Source organism: Pseudorca crassidens, chromosome 8 (genome assembly GCF_039906515.1).
Source record: "Pseudorca crassidens isolate mPseCra1 chromosome 8, mPseCra1.hap1, whole genome shotgun sequence".
In the NCBI taxonomy this organism is placed as follows: Eukaryota; Metazoa; Chordata; class Mammalia; order Artiodactyla; family Delphinidae; genus Pseudorca; species Pseudorca crassidens.
In genome coordinates, this window is record NC_090303.1 from 12844768 (window position 1) to 12866674 (window position 21907).

The window sequence follows — 21907 nt, forward strand, 5'->3', positions numbered from 1 at the left end:
CCCCCGCCAGCCCCCGACCCCGGCCCGCGCCGCCTCTTCGCCACCGCCCGCGTCGCCGCTGGGACCCGCTGCGGGCGCGGGGACGCGGCGGGCGGGGAAGCGCGGGCACCCGGCGCGGCCTGCAGGGAGCAAGAAAGCAAAAGTAAGGCGAGCCGCACTCCTCCAAGTTTTCCCAACTTCGCCCCCTGCGGCGGCAGGCGTCCTGCTGCTCGGCGCGTCCCCACCGCGCCGCCGGAGAGGGGCCGAAAGAAAAGGGACGGGGCGGGGGCGGGGGCGGGGGAAGAGGGAGCACGAGCGAGAGCCGAGAGTCCGGCAACATCTGTTAAAACTTGGGGGAGGAGGAGGAAGAGGAGGGAAGGAGGGAGCGCGAGGGAGGGAAGCGCAGAGCCGAAGAGCAACTTTTCCACCCGTGAGTAGCGCAGGCTGCGCGGGTCCGGGCGGGGGGCGCCTCCAAGCCCGCGCGGGTTTCCAGGCCGGGATGGGACCTTATTCCAGAAAGTCGATTGGATGCCAGGAGGGGAGTGCGGTGGGGGCTTTCTTTCTTTCTCTTTCTCCTCCCTCCCGCGGGTGAACCAAATCAGAACTGTCACTCAGGGCCTGTGAGTCAGAAGGGATCGGATTACACGATCCCTGAAACCGATGCCGGAGCCGCACGAGCGGGCGGGAGCGGGCAGGGGCAGCGCCACCGCCACCGCCGCCGGCGCGCTCGCACCCTCGCCCTCGCGCCCCCTCGCCGCCCCGACCCGCCCTCCCCGCGCGCCCGGCGGCCGCCTGCGCCGCACCATGCCCGCCGCCGGCACCCCCCGCGCCCTGCCCGGCCGCTCGCCGTAGCCCGAGCCGCCCGCGGCCGCGCGGAGCCCGGAGCTGCCCGCCCGCGCCCCGGACGCGGGTCTATGGGAAGTTCGGGGACTTGACAGCCGCCGCCGCCGCAGGTACGTCCCGCCTGAAGTTCTTTGTTTCGCGGGGCTCCGCACCCGGGAGCCCGCTCCGGCGGCCGCGCCCGCGCCTCCGGGTCGACAGGGGGGGTCCCCGACGGGGGGCGCGGGAGGAACTGAATATGGCTGTCTCGAGGCGCCCAGATTTCGGGAGCAGCGGGTAAGGCGTCGGAGCGAGTGTTCACTTCGCCCCCTCCTGCTCGCCTTCCCAGCGTCTGACTCGGCGCGGCCATCCGGAGACGGACTGGAGAATTTCATCTCCCGAAGTTGGGGCAGGGCGGGGTGGGGGAAGAAGTTTGCAGCAGCCGCGGCGACGGGGCCCCAAGCCCCCACTCCCCACCCCGAGGGCTTAAAGGAACTCCGCTAGCCCCCGGGGCCCCGGCGCCCGCCTTCGCACTGTTGCATCCCCCCCGGGGGGCCGGGCGCGGAAGGCGGCGGGCGGCGAGGTGGGTGCGCGCGGGGAGCGCCGCGGCGGGGGCTTCCTCCAGCCTGCGCTTCCCATCCGAGGGAGGCGCGCCTCCGTCCTGAGAGAGGAAAAGTGAAAGCTGTACCATCTGTGGATGATTTGGGATTCTTTCATTTCTTTTCTTTTCCAGGGACAGCATTAAAAAAAAAAAAAAAGAATAAAAGAAAGAAAAAAAGAAAACAAAAGAAAGAAAAGCACTAGAAGCTGCAGGGAGTGAGCTGTGGAAGTTGGGCGGGGGGTAACCGTGGCCCCTGCAATAATCATTTAAGAGGCCGCGTTTTCACCGAGCAGAGTTGGGTATGAATCACTCTGCAGGGGACAGTTACTTTTTGCAGTTGCAGAGGGCACAGGGCCGGGAGGAGGTGGAGAGGGAATAAATATTTACCCAAACTTGGAGAGTTTGTGAAGCGACTTCTAAGCAGATTGCCAGATGCCGAAGCTCCACCGCACACCCAGGCCTTTTATCCTCCCCTGAACTTTGTGCTCACGTCCCTGATTACACCTCATTTGGGAGATGCCATCCCGAGAGCAGCTGGACCCACGCTTCCCTTGCTGACCCCGTGTAGACAGAGTATGAAGGAGGCATCCTCCCCGCAACTCCTCCCGCCCGCCCCCAGGGTCTCATCTCCCGGGTGTGCAGTCCCGAACAGACTCTGGCCTTGGGTACAGCGCTCGTGGCCCTCTGCCAGTTTATATGTACATATATTTATGTAAAACATTTTCTCGCAGCTCTCTGCCAGCTGTTCCACATTTTCCAGCTGCCATTTCAGTTTGAAATGATGGACTGTCCGCATCTCCAAGTGAAAGAGCCCTTTAGTCGGAGGTATGGAGGGTCGGCCGCTGTGCAGAGACCTGCGCAGTGCCATTTGCCGGACTGGTTCTAGAAAACACCTTCTGCTCTCCTTTATCTTTCTTCCTTCTTCTCCCCAGTTCGTCTCTGCAGAGCCGTTTGCTGGAAATTCGTGGTAATTAGGCTTTTCCCTCCCAATGTGATTTTGGACAGAATTGGGATGTTTTTGAGATCCCTGAAATAAGTGTCTGGTGGAAATCAGTTAACTTTTAAAAAGCGTTCCAGCTTGAGTGCCTTGGGCATGGCCGGTGTGGCCCTCTGCCATGGTCCTTTCTGTCTGTTTAAGGCAGGAACTATTCGTGGTCCCCATGTTACACTTTTTGTGTTGTTTGAAGTCTTAGCATATTATAGACGGAAATCTTCAAGAATTGGCCTAAAGTATTAATTTTGAGTATTTATGTAATTGCTCTGTAATTTGAATAGGTGCCTTATTGATTGATTCCTGTAATTATTTCATTTAGGTTTTAAATTAAAAATTAATAATGGTCTGACAGTTTCTTAATTACATGTGTCAAGATTATTTTGAAGGAGGAAAATGCTATGTTTCAAAGTAGTGGAATAACCTCAAAATCGCTTCATCTTTCTGAAGCAGAACAGTATTTCAGTTGAGGGCCTTTATTAAAGCAGTGGTGATTGGCTTTACAATGCAAACTGTGTGAAGTAGCTAAAGAATTTGTTTATGTTAGGAAATATTGGTGTTAACCTGGTCCACAAACACTTTGGCCAGTTGGACTATAGTCAGACCGGAAACAAACATGAACTAACATTTAAATTAGTTGTAATAGCATACTTATAGGGAGCAGAGGTTTATTTTATACTAAAAGCTATTTAATTAGAAACTGCCTGCCTAAGGGAAGATCCTTTGAGGGTATATGATTCTTGAAGTCAGCCTAGGGAAGCTTTGGTTTCAGATGCCTGAGTAGGTCCAGTGTGAGAGGTGTCCAGTGAAATTTCACACACGCAGAAGCACTTTAAACGGTATAGATTGTATTCTTATGAAAGGCTAGTAGATTCAACTCAGATACCTATGACTTCCTGGTACCTTTAACATGTTTGTGTTCCTTGATCGAACCCTGACATAAACACATTTTTCCAGTATGTCGAAATTGCAAAGGACTACAGACAGAAATGAGAATATTCAGTACTGATGAAGAATGACTCTGGTGAATTATTTCATTACTTATTTAATGAAAGAATCATTAATTTATCAGTTTGATGCCCAAGCCTAAAAGTTGAACTTTCCTTTGTTTCTTGGCCAGTTTTCTTAATTACCTGCATGCTGTAAGGGTTTCAGACTTCCTCTGTGCTTTGCCATTTAGGGGTCCTTACAATCTATGTGAGGTATCCTGCTTACTGAGATTCCCCTTGCCCCCCTTTTTTAAGGCTAGGGTTTGGGAGTTTACGAAAGGAAACAATTTAATGATCATTGTGCCATGCACTCACTTATATGGAGACAGTAATGTACTAAGAAAAACCAGTCTTGAAGGAAAAATGAATCAGTGAGTCATGAAATCCTCAAGAAAACCTTAGTAATGGAATGTTAATGCTTTTAGACTATAGTAGATTATCTTAAAAGTCAGCCTTTTCTTCTTTATGCAATTGTTGTAAATCCCCAGCTAAAGAATTCTTTGAAGGAGGTTTTAGTTTTGCTGGCATCCGTATTCTATAGTCAGTCTGATTTGTTTTGGAAGATTCAAGAAATTTTCTGCCAACTTATATCATGAGAGTCAATTAAAATGCTGACATGACTGTAGAAGAAATTGTGCGTGCGTGTGTGTGTGTGTGTGTGTGTGTCTATTTCATTTGTTAAGCACAAGATTCCACTCTAATAATGACTTCAGGTTGTCTTTTCATTAAAGGCTACTAGAAGATGCTGCCCTTCACTTCCTGTTGTCATTTTTCCAGATGAAAATTGATTTGTTCTAGTTTCAAAGCAAATAAAGGGAGACAGAATAAACAACAACAGGGCAGGGGGAGCACCACAAACTTCTCTCCAGCACTTTCAGTGTATTTTTCATCTCTACTTGTATTTGATGGGCCTGTGAAATAGAGCTGTAGACTGGCGAAGACTTTAAATGAAATTTCACACTTTGATGATTTTTTTTTTAACTTTGATATATTGACAGCAAAAGGAGCTGCAAAGCTTTTTTAGAACTTGAGCGGTAACGCCAAGCAGCAGTCAAACGTCTCTGTGCATTTGTGTTTAACTGCAGAAGAAAAACATGTCCGTGGGCAGTAGAGGTTCTTATCAACCCCCTAATCCCAGATCCCAGCAAACCTTGAGGGCATGCCTCAGATCTTGCTGAAATCACTGTAGACTCGCACAGTTTGCAGATTAAATATGCTATGTGTTCCTGGCTCCAATAACAGGTTTAGGAGCTCACCAAGCTTCCTGTTTTAAGATCCTTTTCTTAAGTTTTTAGAAGCTGTTAAAGGCAATGCTCTAACAGTAAGTGGTACTTGCTAATTTAGAGACACTCTAGATATTTCATGCCCTCTTTCGAAATTGCCAAAATTATGATTTTTCCATCTAAGGGCTGGTTTTACAGGGTTATAAGGGAGGGGAGCCGTTGGGAAGAAATTGGATGTTAACTGTGTTGGCAAGTGTATTCGATTGCAAACCTTACGTGGTGTCTCAATTGTTTCAAGGCACTTTTCCTTTGCCTCGCCCCTTAAACTTAGACTTTTTCCACTTGTAATTCTAAATGCACTATATTTTAGTGTCACACTTCTTAGCTACTCATGACCACTTTCGGGTTTTTTTTTTTCTTTAATGTGAAAGTGTTTTTTGTTCTGTGTGTGTATATTTCAGCCCAACAAAACGTCCCAGAAAATCTATGGCTCTCTAAAGAAACTGAATGAACAGGCCATTACCTAGTTAATAAGGTGGCATTGGAACATTCCAGTCCCCTCCTGAAAAGCAATATTGTGTTGAGCTCCACATATGCATCTGCAGTATCTGGAGTTGTGTCCTCACATTAGGGTGCTTTTGCATTTTGCATACGGAGTCATAATTAAAAAAGGAAAATACTCACATCATCGTCCAAGACATGTCACATAATTCCCAAGAGAACTCGAGCCAATTTTGTGCTTAAAGGTTATTCAATGAATGAAATTGTGAAAGCCCATTTGTCAAAGTACTTACTGCATGGTTTCTGTTAGTTTTCAAGCCTCAAATTCATTGTATGCCCGGCCAGCATCAGTCATCAGGGCATTAGCGCTGCCTCCAGGCCATGTGGCCCAGCACCTCTTCACACCATTATAGCCTTGAAAGTGTACTCTGTCGACTTGTAGAATTACTGCTCTGATTTCTGCTTGGCTGGGTTTGAGGTAAGTCCCCTCCCTACCTTCTAGCTGACTGTAATCCTTGCTTTCTTTTAAAGCTCCTTTCCAGAGATTGAGGGGAAAACTTTCTTAAGGGCCCTATTGGCATCACACTGTGGTTTCATTGCGGTGTGCAGTGTACATGTAAATTGTACCTGCAGTAAATTGGATTGATTGCTAGCCTTAAACCGCTAGTGGGCTTTTCTTTTCTTTTCTTTACTTTTTTCTTTGGGGGGGGGTGTTGGCATGCGTGTGTTTGTGTGTGTGTGTGTGTGTGTATGTGACACAGGAGTATGTTTGAAACATCAGCATTTGTTGGTATATTTGGGTAATTTTTATGCTGCAAAATGAAATTAAATAATGGGAGATAAGTGGCCTTTTATTTAAATCTCTGTCAGAAGGCAGTGTGACATCTTATTTGTTTATTTTCATGTGGAAATATGCAGCTTTAGCTACTTGAACTTTGGGGGGAGATTGCATAAAACACCTAACGGTATTCCAGAGCGCTGTACATTCCAAACTATGGATTTTTACGAAAAGAGACTGAAAACTCACAGTTCAGATGAAAGCTAATTCTCCAATTGTCGTAATGAAGGAATGAAGCAGTTAAACCATATTCTCGATTTCAGCTTGTGGTATTTTAGAAAAGAATAATTCAGTCTCAGGGGAGTTACCTGTGTGTCGAGGAACCTCAGGCAGTAGCTCAAGAATGAAGCCTTAATGAACTAAGATGTCTGGAAATCTGAATGGAGCGTGGACCAGGCCACGCCACTTCAGGACAACATCTGCTGTTTGAACTGTGAGGTTCAAATGACATCCCACACCAGGGCATTTCACTGGGAGGGTGCATCGTTTGGTATAGTTTACATTGGCGGTTTTGTACATGATTGGTGGGCAGGGGCCAAAAAGTAAGACAGCTGTAGAATTCTGCAAAGTTGATAGGCTGAGTGGACCAGGGGGGAATTGTTACTGAATAAGCCCTGATTAAAAATCCTTAAGTCATGAAAAATGTGCTTTTCAAGTTGCAGTTAAGATTCAAGAATCCCCAGTTTAAAAATCGGGAGGATGAAGTATGATGAACAGTACCAGACAAAAAAAATAAGTGCCTTTGGGAGATCTCCAGCTGATTTTAACACCCAGCAGATATTGGTCTCCTATTTGTGATGGTTTAAAAGTATATTCCTGTGCATAGAACATGTGTTCTACTCTCTTAAGCTTGATTGTAAAGGCACACCTGATTCTAGGAGCCAAAAGTTATAGAAGTTCTCTAAGAAGGATTTTTAAATTTAGGGATTTTTTTCTTCTGAAAATGTATGAAAACTTTTAATACCTGTACACCCTAGGGAAGTGAGACAAGGGTCACCTTTGATCAGTCATGCTGTTTTCGTGATACACGTAGGTTTAAGGGAAATGCAGTTTTCATGAGCTTAGCGGGATCTATAGACCAATAACTGACCTAAAGATGTCCTTTTCTGTCTGGGATTGTCTGTCTCCAGCAAGCCCACAGAAAGTCGGGGATGCCAGCTCATTCCGTCATGGCACCTGCTATGCAGGGCACTTCCTGCAAAGCCTAACCAAAGTACACGGAACTGGTGTTTCATAGTTTTTGCAAAACTCAGAAACAGTAACAAGTATGAAATAGAGACCTTTACCCTTCAACTGTTTCTCATAAAGTCCTCCTGGCAGCAGAGAACGTCAGAGTAGCCGATGATCTTTCCTTTTAAATACACATGGCAGAAAAGTAAAACTGGCACGCAGAATGCAATTTGTGATTTTAACGCTAGTAGCAGTGATGACTTCACGTCAAATATGCTTTTCAGTAGTTGAAGTTAATTAAATATATGGGTTTCTTAAAAGTTGAGATGTAGTTAATCTACTAAAACCAAACTCAGTCCGTAGCCAGGCAATTACTTCCCCTTAGAGTAATTCCATTCCCTTTCGAGGGACGTCTGTCATGAACACTGTTTATCTGAGATTAGGAGCTTCAGAAACTGGGAAAGAAAGATCCGAAAGCAATAGGCAGCAGATTTGGGGAACCCTCTAGGCTACGAAAGACCATTTTTGGCAACTTGAACAGATAGGAGCTTTCTTACTTGCAGTTACGGCTTTAGGCTTCCGGCTTTCCTCATTACGGGGGCGGGGGGAATCTCATGTAAAGGTAAAATAATTGCACATTTAAAAATACTATAGTTAAAAATTCATGAAGATTTCATTAAGAACTTACGGAGTTGAGCTTGCCGGAAAGAAAGGCAGTGCAGACAGGGGAGGGAGAGGAAGCCTTAGGAATCTTGGGAACTGTTGGTGTGTCACAGAAGTTATGCATATCTAATTGATTTTAAGTTCAGAAAGGTATTTTGAGCACCAGGAAACATCAACCACATTACCAACCTATAAGAGGTTTTCTGTAAAGCATGATTACATGAAATCCACTGAAATGTCTCAAATTCCCTAAATTTGGCTTATGGAAACTCATGCTGTTTCTCACTTCCAGAATTGCTCAAAAGTTAAAATCAGCATTAGTTTGTGCTTCTTGATTTTCAAAAAAAACCCAAAACTTTTCCTAGAGCAGTCATGTTCTTTAGGAACTGAATTTTAATGCTGCAGGAAGGTATAACTATTTAATAGAAATTTTACCTAAACGGTTGCTCTCAGACTGGTGTCTTGAAGGAGCAGGTAATCTGCTAGTAAGTAATACAGTATGAGAGAAATGTCACTTTTCAGTGTTACGGTGGCAGCGCCTTAGAAATCCTTACACAGGCTAGTTCTTCTGGATTTTTGAAATATTAGTATATTAGGAAGATCATTCAGCTTGTTAATATACGGGCAGGTGTAAGTAAAGGTACTTTCTCTGGAGGAAAGTCTTATTCCTCTTGAGCAAGGAGTTCCCTGGGTTGCAGAGAATCATTACTCACTTAAGGCCTAATCGCCATGCTGTTCAAAGTGCTGCCCCTTCCTCCTGGAATGTCTCTTTTTTCTGATCCCTCCTTGGCAATAGCTGTTTTAACCCATCAGAAACTGATCAGGTTGCCACGAATCAGGCTTTTAACTTAGTTGTTTTAAATCTTTAAATGCATTAAGAAAAAAAAAAAAAGGAAAACCCAAATTCAGGCCACTGAAAAATAAACCAGCTGGATTAGGGAAATAAATGAAGTAGTCTGCTGTTCACAAAGGATGCATTATATCAGTTTATAGCTACTGTTTCATTTCACCTTCGATTAGAAAGTCGTTTTATACATTTCAAACATCATTTCAAACGTTGGTTTTAGCCCTGGCGCTTCCTTTTGAACATTGTAAGGGTTTAACCCATCATGGAATCCTGCTTGTATGCGCATTCCCAGGGTTCACTGCAGAGATCTGCAAGGGGAAAGGCTGATTTTTGCACATGTTCCCAGAATTGCGATTTCTCACGCTCTCCATTTACTGTCTAAAGCCTCGTGGTTAAGGTTGAACTTTGGAACCCCACTGAGGGCCCTCCTCCCCTAGAGCCCATGAGATGGGTCTGTGCCTACATCATTCACAACACCTAATCTATGTGGGGCAGCTGATGAACGAACAACATTGGGAACAGGGTTAAGAGCCGGTGAAGCGAGTTAGAAGTTTGGTGAAGTGACGCACACAGCCAGGGCTTTCCTGAAGACGTCATGGGTTCCGCAGTGTTGTACTGTAGTGCCGAACAGAGGGTGTTGCCTTGCAAAGTGCCCGGAAAGTTGCCTCTCTCCGAATTCAGCCAGTGAAGCAGTTGTGTGACTGCATGCGGGGCGGCCACCGACCGCTGTCTGCTGGAGATGCTGCCCAGTTGTGCCGAGAGTTTTCCAGTGCCCTGGGAGCCGGTGACCGGGGTGATGCAGAGTGCAGAGGGCTGCTCTTTGGGCGGCGGAGGCCCTGCGGGGTTCCGATCGTCCGGCCCCTGCTCTGCGCTTTCCGGGGGGACGCTGCCGGAGGGCGGATCCGAGCGGGGCCGGCCGATTCCGAGGAACCAGCGCTGCGCGGCCGGGCGCTCCGGGCTCGGGGCGCTGACCGGGAGCTGCGGCCGGGTCTGCCCGCGCCGGGGAGGGAGCAGACGGCGAGGCGGGCGCCCCGAGGCCTCCGCTGCACCGACTGCGACCGCGTGCGGGGAGCGGGGCCCGCACGGCGACGCCGGGATCCCGGCGGGGGGAGGCGGCTGGGACGCGGAGACGCGGCCGAGATGTGAAGACGCGGACCCTGGAACCGTGCGGGGAACAGAAAGGAAGCTGGCGTGGAAGCGCAGGTTGCGAGCGCTCCCAGGCAGCACTGACCACAGCCCACTGCTTACTAAATGGAAAAAGAAGCACACAAATGACAACTTATCTTTGCAAAGATGAAAGTTCTTGGGTTTTTTTGGGTTTTGTTTTGTTTTTGTATTTTTTTAATTGCAGCTCCAAGTGGCCACTCTCAAGAGAGGGCCAACCGAGGCTTTGCAGGGGTGGGGTGGGGGAGTGCTGTTTCCAATGCAGGTCTTCCCCCCTCCCTGCCATTTCTTCAAATTGGTAATAAATGTTGCAGCTTTTCTTTGGCTGCCTTTCAAGTGGAGACATGCACTACAGCATCACCTGGTCAGTGGCTCCAGGATAGGACGTCTCGTTTGGTAGGAGGTTGACGCAAGTTCAGATTTATAATCTAGAAAGGAAAGACCCTCCTGTGGGCAGGTTGCTAGTAGGAGAGGGATTACTTTTAAAAGAGGGTCCGGAAATAATTGTGCCCTGGGTTTAGGCCTCAGGAAAATTACAGAAGGATCAGGGACAGCTGAATGGGGAAAAGCCATGACTGTTTGCGTTCAAGAAGGCATTTTCATTCCTGCATTTACCTATGAAACGTCAGGCTTTAGCAGGTCATCTTAGCAGAGCGGTTTTTCCTGGCTGCAGGGTTTTTTGTTTTGTTTTGTGTTTGTTTTTCCCATATACCCAAGCTGCTGGGACTCAAACATCAGCTACAAATAGTTTTTCTTTTTGCTCTTTTTCTTCATAAGCATAAAAAGTCAAGGGGCATGCCAGCAAATCTTGCATGTAATGTTGCAGTGATGAAAAGGATTGAGGGAGAACAGTTTGGCCCTGTAAGAAAGGGAGCAGGGTCTAAAAGTCTCATTTCATTCACATCTAAAAACCAGTGGCATGTTTTCCTCAGAGAAAGATCTTTGAAGTGAAGCAGAACCAAAAAGTTCTCCTTGAGAGTTACGTTCTAAATAAATTATACTTTATTATTTAGGAAACGCCAGGTTTTATAAGGAGTCCTATAGGCTACGGCCCTAGTTATGTATGTTTTAGGATTCCATCAGGAATTTTTACGGGTCACTTCTGTACCTCATGCTTTCCTGTATCAACTCAGGACTGAGTTTCCCGACTCGGCTGAGTAGTCTATGAAAAAATTGCCACCCCAGCTAGAAGCAAGCACTCTTTTCTGCTCCCTAACTCTTGGTGCAGAGTTTTGATGAGGTGTGAGAGTCTAGAATGTTAAAACTTTCTCCTTTAGGGCTTCCCTGGTGGCGCAGTGGTTAAGAATCCGCCTGCCAATGCAGGGGACATGGGTTCGAGCTCTGGTCCGGGAAGATCCCACATGCCGCGGAGCAGCTAAGCCCGTGCGCCACAACTGCTGAGCCCGTGTGCCACAGCTACTGAAGCCCACATGCCTAGATAGTCTGTGTTCCGCGACAAGAGAAGCCACTGCAGTGAGAAGCCCGCGCACTGCAATGAAGACGCAACACAGCCAAAAGTAAATAAATAAATAAATTTATTTAAAAAACCCAACTTTCTCCTTTGTAACTGACAGGGACAAAGTTGGGTTTTTATCAGTAAAATAAGCTGATATAATTTATAGGGATATACAGGAAGCAGATGTCTGCCTTGGCAAGTTGCCATTTTTATAGCCTTCTTCCAAGCATAAACCACACTTTTAAATAATTAGTTAATAACTAATGAGATCCAAAAATAAGTTGTCAAAATAGAAGAAGGGGGTAGACTTTTGCATGACCAAGGGTCTATTTTTTTAAAAATCCATTTTGAACAGGGGGTGGGGGGAGGAATTAGTGTTCTCCAAGACCATTAATTAGTGCAATTTCAGTCAGCGCCTGGGGCTTTACCTCTTCTCACTGAGCCTCTCTCTGGTGATGAGTATTTGGAGGGTTTTTATTGCTTTGTTAAAATGAAGTCTTTCGCTTGGGGGAAAAACCAACAACTCCACAAAAACCAAGTTTGTCAAGGAGCTTTGGTGACTTGTCTCTTCGCTACTATTAATTAGTTCCCTCTCCTAAGGAAGAGACAAGAATCCCATCTCTTCATGGCTTTTTTTTTCCTCTCCCCACTCTGGTCCATTAGCTTGTTTCTGTGTCCAGTATTCATAAATTCCATCCAGATTCGACCGGTAAAACTGTATTTGTGTTTTGAGGGAAACAATTACAGTAAGTGCCCCCTTTTCTCCAAAATGGTTGAGAATGGAGTGTTTTGATTAATTAAATATTCCTATTAAAGTTTTTAGTTTTGATATAATTTGCCAGTTTACAAAGAAACACAGGCTATAAAAGAAAAGCTATGTAGCTAAACCTATGACAATTAAGATTTAAGACACTGCTGAATTGTCTGGGTCATGGGATCATTGCTGGATCGCTTATTACTCAGTAAATATTCTTACAGGTATGAGGTGCTGGGTAGATAGCCCGGCCTTTGGAGTCTAGGGTCCGGAGGGGAAGACGGACATTCAACAAAGATTCCCGACCGATGCAGAGTTCATTATCGGGATGGCAGTTGGATAGGCTCTTTTGGGCTGTTGGAATTCACTACTTCATCCAATGTGCCAAGACTTCAGTGAGGACCACCTACAGTATTGGGTACAGAGCAGCAAACAAAAAATAGGTAGAGCAGTTGTCTGCGAGCTTCACTGAAGCTGATAGTCACCAGTGCTGTTCAGATAAAGGTTCCAGGGGTCACCTCAGAGACATCAGGGGTTGGACCTGCAGCTCTGAATGTTTTGCAAGCACCGAAACAAGGCTGATGCAGGTGGCTTTTGTACCACGCTGAGAAACAGTGCCATGGAGTGGGTTGAATTGTTCTCGTGGCATGCTTTAAAAATGATCTTTAAGTCAATTTGGGGGGAGCATGTAAAAAATTTAGAGAATCATTCTGAGCTTGGTAGAGCTAGAAGGGGTGGTTGAGAATTTCTCCTTCAGGGGTTCTTTAACTGGTTTGGAGGGCCTGTGATCCCTTGGAAATCAAATGGACAGTTTTTGGTGCACTTAAGGGGATTCTGGGGGGAGAGGGTCCGTAAGTTTTAACATATTCTTAAAGAGGACTGGACACCCCCCATTCCCACCCCCAAGGTGAAGTCCCACTGTGTGACACTGTCATGTGACAGATGAGGAAACTGAGGCACTGGACAACTCCAGGGGGTGCCAATCAAGCCCTCCCCTGTGGACTTGTGTACCGTGGCAGCCTTGAGAAAAGAAGGTCTATATTCCTTCACTGTTGTGATCTATGGGGGCTCTTTTTTTTTTTTTTTTTTTTTTTGGTGGTACACGGGCCTGTCACTGTTGTGGCCTCTCCCGTTGCGGAGCGCAGGCTCCGGACGCGCAGGCTCAGCGGCCATGCCTCACGGGCCCAGCCACTCCGCGGCATGTGGGATCTTCCCGGACCGGGGCACGAACCCGTGTCCCCTGCATTGGCAGGCGGACTCTCAACCGCTGCGCCACCAGGGAAGCCCCTGTGGGGACTCTTTGAGGGATGTTTCTGCATTCAGAGTGGATCTTATCATTGATCTGTACATTTAACCTAGGGCGTCTTTTTGTCTTTTTTATTCTAGAAAAGCTGGTGTAAATAACTTGTGTGTTTTACGGTGAATGCCACTGGATAATCAAGAAAAGAAATGGAAGTTACTGGAAGAACTGGTGCTCCAGGGCCATGAGGCCTCTGGGCCTTCAGCTTTTCCAGTTACTTATCCCAGATTGCAGTTCCTTTGCAAGTTTGAGTTAAGGATGACTAAAAATCTTCCGTCTGGTACTTTAACTCTTTTAGTCTGTGAAGCACTCGCTTGTTTTATTTCTCTCATCCTTGTTTTGATGGAACACGGTGGCCTCCGCTAAATGTAGAAAACAGGCAGGTGACTCCACCGAAGAAGTGCCCACAATCTAGAGAGCTTGAGGGAAACGTGGTAGAGAGGAGACTTGTCATCTTCTCTTGTATTCTTTGTAGGTGTAGATCATGACTGCCAAAAAAGAACGGGAACCAAACAGAGTGAAAATTGATGAATGATGAGTTAGGGCGATTATCACATGAATGAAGCTGGTGAAAGACAGACTAACTGCCCTTGCCTTTAGCTGAGTTTTAATATTTCTTAAGTGGTTCCAGCCTTTGCTGTGGGTGATCTTTTGCCTTTTCCTGTGGGATCCAGAGTGTGTTGTTCTATCACCTTTGTTTGTTTTAAAAATGTAACTTAAATGAATGGAAACGTTCTGCTGTTTTAAGAAAGCTTAAAGTGTATGGTTTTCCTGAAAGAATTAGGTTTAAGAGGCATGTTGCGATTCACATATCTTGGTGAGGGAAGCAAAATCATTGACCAGAATTCTCTGATTCAGAATTTGGAGTTGGGCTTGGATGGGAGAAATTGTCGGTCACTCTTTAAAACATCTAACTAATAACTAAAAAACTTCCCTGGCTTGGAAAGTTGTCCTACTGCCCCTTCATAGAAAAGTGGCCACTTTCTTATAAGTGTCGGAGGCATTTGTAGATGTGGCTTGAAGGAGTAATGTGACGCTTGGATTTCTCGCCGTAAACACAGCTGAAGATGGAGATATTTAGACCATTTAATAACAAATGCCCAGTAGGATTTGGGGGCAAGTCCCACATTGTGGACAAGTCCCTTTCTCCTCCTTTTGCACGTGTAGACAGAATTCGCCTGGCTTGTTACTAGCACTTTGAGGCCTTTTTGCAAGAAAGCCAGCGGGTAAGGGGCTTCCAGATTTTGAATTAGCTGATGCTCCAGGCACCTCCTCAGGTGACAGGTGAAGTGGCCTTCGGAGTGGGATTTCCTTTTTCCCCTTCTTATTTGAAATTGATGGCGCTGCTGTTTTTGTAGGGGTTCCTGGTCGCCCAGAGCTGAAGTAATGAGAAGGCGTCATGGAGGCCCAGTCCCAGAGCTCCACGACCACTGAGAAGAAGAAAGTGGAGAATTCCATAGTGAAATACTCCACTCGACCAGACGTCAGCGAGAAAGCCGTGGCCTCCAGCACCACTTCCAATGGTGAGCGGCCACGGGGATTACCAACAGTCAAGCCTACAGTCCTTTTCTGTGCTCTGCATTCCTTGCAAGTTGAGCATTTGCACCTGGACCCGTGTTTGTGCTCTGAGAGCTGAAGAGCGCAGATGGAGGTGGAGGTTGGGGTGCGGGCTCGGGGTGGCCAGGCTTTAGCCATCTCTGTTTTGGCGCTGAAACTACACGTTTTCTTCCAGATTTGCTAATTCGAGATGTAAATGTGATAGGTTATTTATTATAGGAAGTTCCTGTTTTGGCATTTTGGAAATCATCTTGATGAGTCTGGCTGGGGTTCAAAATACTCTGCATTTCACATGGAAAGTCTCTACTCGTCGGGATAATCAGTTATCAGTTATTACAAAAGACACAAGAGTTGCCTTGTCCAAATTAGTGATAGGGTCCCCTGCAGACCCCAAACCCTAAGGAGTCCGCTCGAAAGGATTTTAAAAGTTGTTAATGGTTGAGCCTCATCTAGTTTCTGAGTTGCAGGTTTTGCTGTTGGCATATAAAAATTTAACGTCCTTAATTTGCGTTTAGAGATACAGAAAGCCAACTGTTTTACATGCTGTATGTTTTAATATTTTAAGCAAAGTGTTGAGAGGCATTTCAATTCAAGCATGGAGCACTGAAAATAAATTCCAGAGGCCCCTCTGGTAAAAACAGACTGAATAAGTTAAGAGTAACCTTCACTTCCTTTCCCTGCCTTTCGGCTCTGGAAGGCCAGCAGCGCCTTGGCTTTTTGTAGATTTCATAGCCACCCCTGGCCTCTGCGAATCGCTCTCCGCTTTGCCATGTGCCCTTAGGAAGAATGGGCTGGTCTCAGTCCTGGACACTGCCTACCTGGGTACAAGGTTTTGCATCTGCTGAGCCAACCTGCGCCCTCCCTCCCTGTGCATTTATATTTTATTTATTCCAAAAAGATTTGACTAGGCTGATTTCCACTTTTTTTTAATTTTATTTTTTATAATTTTTAAAATTTATTTTTGGCTGTGTTGGGTCTTCGTTTCTGTGCGAGGGCTTTCTCTAGTTGCGGCGAGCGGGCTTAGTTGCTCCGCGGCATGTGGGATCTTCATCGCGGTGCGCGGGCCTCTCACTATCGCGGCCTCTCTTGTTGCGGAGCAGAGGCTCCAGACGCGCAGGCTCAGTAGCTGCGGCGCACGGGCTTAGTTGCTCCGCGGCATGTGGGATCTTCCCAGACCAGGGCTCGAACCCGTGTCCCCTGCATTGGCAGGCAGATTCTAAACCACTGCGCCACCAGGGAAGCCCCTCCAATTTTTTACATACAATGGGAGAGTGAGAATCCGCTTTGGAAGGTAACAGCCCAGAAGTATAGGCTGTGAGGGCAGACATCCAATAAAAAAGCTGCACCTTCCTGTCTGAACTGTGGCATTGCCTGGCCCTGCCCTCTGTGCCCATCCCGGTCCACAGTGTGTGCTGCTCACTTTTCTCCTTCCCCGATGTCACCAGTGCGCACTGCTGGCTTGACCGGGCCAGGGGAGGGGCTGGCATTAAACCTTTCGGCTAATGAGTCCCATTTTGAATTGATCCTTCAGGGAGATCTATTTATGTCTGAGTTAAAATAATGAATTTACTTTACATACATACGAAACTGTATTTCTTTCTTGATTCGTGGTCTTTCAACTCAGGACTAGAGCTTATTTTAATAGAGCCAGATTTTTGCATTATTCCTGTGATGAGGTTATAGAAGGCATATTTTCTCCTTAAAAAAGCATGCTGTGGCCCTTGTTCCTTTTCTCTGGAATTTGTAAAAATTAGACACGTCTATTTCAGAAATAGAATCAGTCTGTGCCATGTAGGTGATTTGGTAATTTTAATAGCAAATTTGTAGGAATAATCGCTTTCTGGATATCATGCTTCACGCAGCATCAACGTTGGGTGATTTTTATAGCAGTGTGTGTGAGTGTGAGTGCGTGTGAGTGAGTGAGCGTGTAAGTGTGTGCGTGAGAATAGGCTGCACCACGTGGAGCCTCCATAAACCACTGTCCTTTCTGGGAATTTCAGCAGAGTAACAATAGCGATCTGTCCTTACAAAGGTGCTGCCACTTGGGCGATTCCGGCCATTGGACACCTGCTGGGCAGATATTTGGTGCCGTTGCCTTTGTCTGGAGCTGCTCTGACCATGAGTTCTGCCCATTAACCTGCTTAGGGTGACCAGGAACAGAACTAACCTAATCAGCCCAGCAGCCAGGAAGCCACTGGGGAACAAGTATCCAGGGAAGAAACAGTCATGGTTTATAAAAGTTAGTCCTTGAGTCCGAAGTAACCACAGAACTGACTCCGAAACCGAATTCCACGGGCTTCCCACCCTGATGAGCTCGGGTCCTTGAAGCACCTCCTAAATGGGTGTAAGACACGTCCTATCTTGGGGCAAAAACCTCATTAGTCAGGTTTGCAGGGCTTCTGCGTGAATGATAGCTGTCCTAGAATCCTGTGAGCTCTGACCATTTTTTCAGTGTTCTATTTCTTGTAAGAGATTGACTCCTTTTTGTTTTGGAATAAAATAAAGAGCCAACCAAATAAAGAAAAATGGAAGTGGTTTTTGAAATATCAATGGCAATCCTGCTGGAAGATTCCAGGAAAACCAGCAAACAAGTTTAAAGGTGGGAAAAATTGAAACAGATAAACCTTTTTCTTTGTGATTGCTTTCCATAAGCAATGCGAATAATTGTAATGATTTTTTTTTTTTTTTACAAAGTCCTCAGCAGGATTCATCTAACTAGTTCAGAGCCTCTTTATGGCCCCAGGATCATGCTTAGGAGGGTGTGGAATGGCCCAAATTCTCTGTTCTGCCAGCTTCTACCTGGTGGCACGCTGCCCTTTGCTCTCAGCTCTGGTCACACAGCTAGTCTGGGGGCTTTGGTCTGTGGTTTGGTTTGGGTGTAAGAGCTGGTGTGGGGGGCAGGCTTTCAAAGGTTGGTATACTGTCATTGCTATGGTCATCCATCTGTCTGTCTATTCTGTCTGTCTCCCGTTCTGTCTTTTCTCTGCAAACATTTCAGAAGGGCTTGGATACCTCCACTGAGGCTCTTCACAAAAAGGAAGTGAAAATTACTTGGATCCTATAATAGGTAGTACCAATTGCTACTGTTCCCAGGGGGTTCTTAGGCTTTCCTTACAAAGTTCTGCAATTCAGAGACTTGTAAATGAACAATGAAAAATGAGTTCCTCACCAAGATATATTACGGAGGTAACCTGTGTATTTCTTCTCCCATCCACAATTTCAAGATTAAAATAAAACAAACAAAAACGTTTCGCTATTGGCGCTGTTACGTTGACTTAATTAACTTTTCCAGCCATTATGTGCTGCAGTTTATTCCTGATTGTGAGCCTTCCAGCCAGACCATGCACATTCCTCTGCATGTCCTTACAGATCTGTTTTCTTACTTTTCTCAGCCAGGTATCTACTCCTAGAATAACAGTCATACAGAGTTCTGTTTAAACGCACACATACACACGAACCAAAATGTATGGTTCAAAAACCTTAAACGACATTTTGAGGAAGGATTTGCCTTTAAACCTTGAAATTTAAAATAACACAAGTGAAAAACTGTTCTAAATCTTCTATGGGTAAAACACAGCCAAACTGATTTTTGTAACATTTAAGAACCTATATCAACATATGAAGCATTCAGTATACTTACTCAGGAACCACAGTGTTTGCTTCATGTGTTATAGTTTGATTTTAAGCTCTAGTGTTATTTATGAAACATAAATGACAAAAGAGAAGACATTCAGTTTTCTGAATATTTGTTCAGTGCAACTGACACGTAAATGATCATTTCTGGCGTCCAAGATGGTGTCTTTCACATATAAAGTGTGCAGTCATATCTTAGGTGTCATGGTTTACTTAAAAATCTCAAATCTGTTAACATGCTAGTACCTTAAGTAAAATGCCTTAATGATCTGTTTTTTTCAGGTATGGATTCATTACTTTCCAAGCTGCATATTGTGTTTTGTAAATAATAGACATGTTTTAATCTAGGTGTTCCAACGTATTAAACATTCTCATTGTCCTATAAAATTTCCTTTAACGACTTGCAAATACTGACTTTTCAGTGTGAAATGTTTTATTTCATTTTTGGCCTATGATTTTTTTTAAAGGAGTAATCTGATATTTCTTATTAACCTACCACTCTGCTTTAAAAGAGAAAGCAGCTAATAATAAGCATATGTAGGTCCTGCTTTGGGGATCTTTTATCAGATCTGATAGTTATTGGGAACATACCTTAAAGTGATAGAAAGCAGAAATTATCTTAATGGTGATGCAATATGAAACCAAAGTTGATAGATTAATAATGGAGAGGAAGTTCCCTGTTCACTTTGATTCTTTCAAAAGGAGGGCTTGGTTCTCCTCTGCTTAAAAAAAAATTCTTTGAGGTTTCTAAGGGGAAAGTGTTGTGGTTTGCAAATATGTAAGAGATACTTTTTTTTTTTTTAATTTTAACTTTTGGTCACTTCCTGGCCTTGTGATTTTCTTTCAGACTGTCCAGTAACTCCTATGAGTGTTAATCAGGATATCTGTTGGTCTCCTGGCTGGGAGTAAGATAGCTCAGAATTTTGTTAAGAGTTGGGAATTCATCGGCTGTTCACCGCCAAGATCTCTTGTCTCTTTTTGTCCTTTTTTATGGTAAGAGTTTATGTACCTAATTCTGCTCAGAAGTGGGTGGACAGTTCACAGCAGAAAGCCTGTAGGTTGTGAGTTTTAGGTTTCCTGTCCCTTTAGATGTTCAATCCCTTTTTTCTCGGCCACATCCCATTTCCTAGCACATGACAGATGGACAGATAGATGGAAAGGACTTTCAGATAACGTGGTTTCACACTGTAGGGTGTTGGATAGGAGCACCCCTGGGGTTTGGGTTGAAAGTTTGGACTGAGTTCTGGCAACGCCAAGGACTAGCTTGGTGCGTGTGGGCAAATTCACTTCTCAAAGTCTCAATTTCTTCATCTGTTTAGCGAGATACTAATTAGACCCACTGCACAGGATCTCCAGGCGGATTAAATGAGGCAATGCCTGTACCTTTCTGGTAGGACTGCACACGGTAAGAGTTCAGCCATCGTTATTAAGACAAAGCATGGGGATGAATTAAATGTTCTGAATCCAAAACAAAACGACTGTGTTTTCTTGAAAATATACATAGGTTTTGAAATTAAGGGGAAAACGTTTGGCAAAAGTAATTTTAAATTTGCTGGACTCTGTCCGAAAAATAGTTCAAGGTGTTTCACAGAGCCCCCAAATGACCGAGTTTACACATCTTAAGGAAGAACTATTAAAAATTTTTTTTTTTCTCTACCTTCTTTCCAAATGCCTTCTCAAGCCAGAAAATAGGGAAGGCAATTTTGAGAAAATTTATTTTGATTTCTTTAACCTTGAAAACTACCATTGATTATATGTCTTAACACTAGAAACAGCATATGGTACATCCCTTTTCTTGAGTCTTTTTTTGGGATAAACTGTTTCCTTTCAGGTTCGTGGTACCCATTTATAGGGTAGTTTGTGCTGCATTAAATTTTATGCTTTTTAAAAGAGCTTTCATGTTTTTAAGCCAGCTAACTCATGGCAAATAATCTGATTCTCATAAGAGCGCTGACTCTTTTGAGCTCCAGACTCATGTGTTCCTTTACCTGGCAACCTCTGTCTTCTTATTTTGGCTGAGTGTATCAGCTTCCTGTGGTCATCCAGGCTTGAAACCCCACGGTCACCTTTGACCCCTTCCAACCTCCGGCTTCCCGTGTCCTACCAGTTTTGAGGTCCTGGTAGATTTTCCTCTGTAATTATTCACCCACGTGTCCCTTTGGGCCACCCTACTGCACAATGCTATTTCAAACCTCACTACCTCATGCCTAGACAGTTAAAGTGACCTTCTCTCCAATCGCTCGGCCCTGATTCATGGAGTTGCTCTTACCCAATTAATCTTTTTACGGTTATGCCACACCCCTACTCTAGAACCTTCAGTGATTCCCAGCTACTTATAAAATAAAATTCAAAATCCTTCGCTTAGGGCTTCCCTGGTGGCGCAGTGGTTGGGAGTCCGCCTGCCGATGCAGGGGACGCGGGTTCGTGCCCCGGTCCGGGGATATCCCACATGCCGCGGAGCGGCTGGGCCCGTGAGCCATGGCTGCTGAGCCTGCGCGTCCGGAGCCTGTGCTCCGCAACGGGAGAGGCCGCAACAGTGAGAGGCCCGCGTACCGCAAAAAAAAAAAATCCTTCGCTTAATATTGAGTTATCTTCCAAAATCAGACCCCAGTCTGCCTCTCCAGTCTCTCCAGTCTGATTTACTGCGACTCTGCTTTCCCATCTATAACCTGTGCTTTAGCCAGTTGGAAGGGCTTCTTGCCTTCACACTGCTCCTGCATAGAATGACCTTTATTCTTAACATCGGGGCACGTTGCATGTTTACCTTCTTCTCAAATGCGACTCTGCCCTCCATCTTTCCATATGATCTTGTGTCCTTTGGGGAGCTACCTAATAACACTTGGTTTTGGGAGGCTTATTTTATTTATTACTATTTTAATCAATAGACTATATTTTAGAGAAGTTTTAGATTTACAGAAACATTGATCAGAAAGTACACAGAGTTCTTATATACCCCTTCCCCCCCTCCCAGTTTCCCCTATTAACATTTTGTAATGGTGTAATACGTTTGTTACAATTGAGGAAGTAATATAGATACACGATGATTAACTACAGTCCATGGTTTCCATGAGGGTTCATTCTTTGTGTTGTGTGTCCTATGGGTTTTGACAAATATATAATGTCCTGTAGCTGCCATTATAGACTAGTTGCACCCCTCACATTTCCCTATGCCCCATTTATTCATCCCTCCCACCTTCCACATAACACTTGGTTTGTCTTTTCCCTGCCTCCACCTCATCCTCCTTTAGTATTTTGGGCTTGGAGGGCCGCAGCCTACACAGTACACAGACCTGCCGGAACTTTCCTCGGCTCAGTGGGGCAGGGGGCATGTGCAGAGCGGCAGTGGTGTGGATGCCAGGGTTCGACCCTGGCTCAGCCACTTTATCACTGTGTGATCTTGGGCTAATAACTTAACATCTCTG

The 21907-nt window shown here is 45.4% G+C and overlaps 1 protein-coding gene across 1 annotated transcript in view; it reads left to right on the forward strand.

The window, feature by feature from the left end:
• The first annotated feature begins 331 nt into the window (after positions 1-331).
• Positions 332-21907, forward strand: part of GLI3 (GLI family zinc finger 3) — a 285323-nt gene continuing 263747 nt past the window's right edge. Inside the window, exons 1-2 of the mRNA XM_067745853.1 lie at positions 332-409; positions 14654-14818. Coding sequence (XP_067601954.1) covers positions 14695-14818 — 124 coding nt within the window. The 5' untranslated portion in view covers positions 332-409; positions 14654-14694. The remainder of the gene's footprint in view (positions 410-14653; positions 14819-21907) is intronic.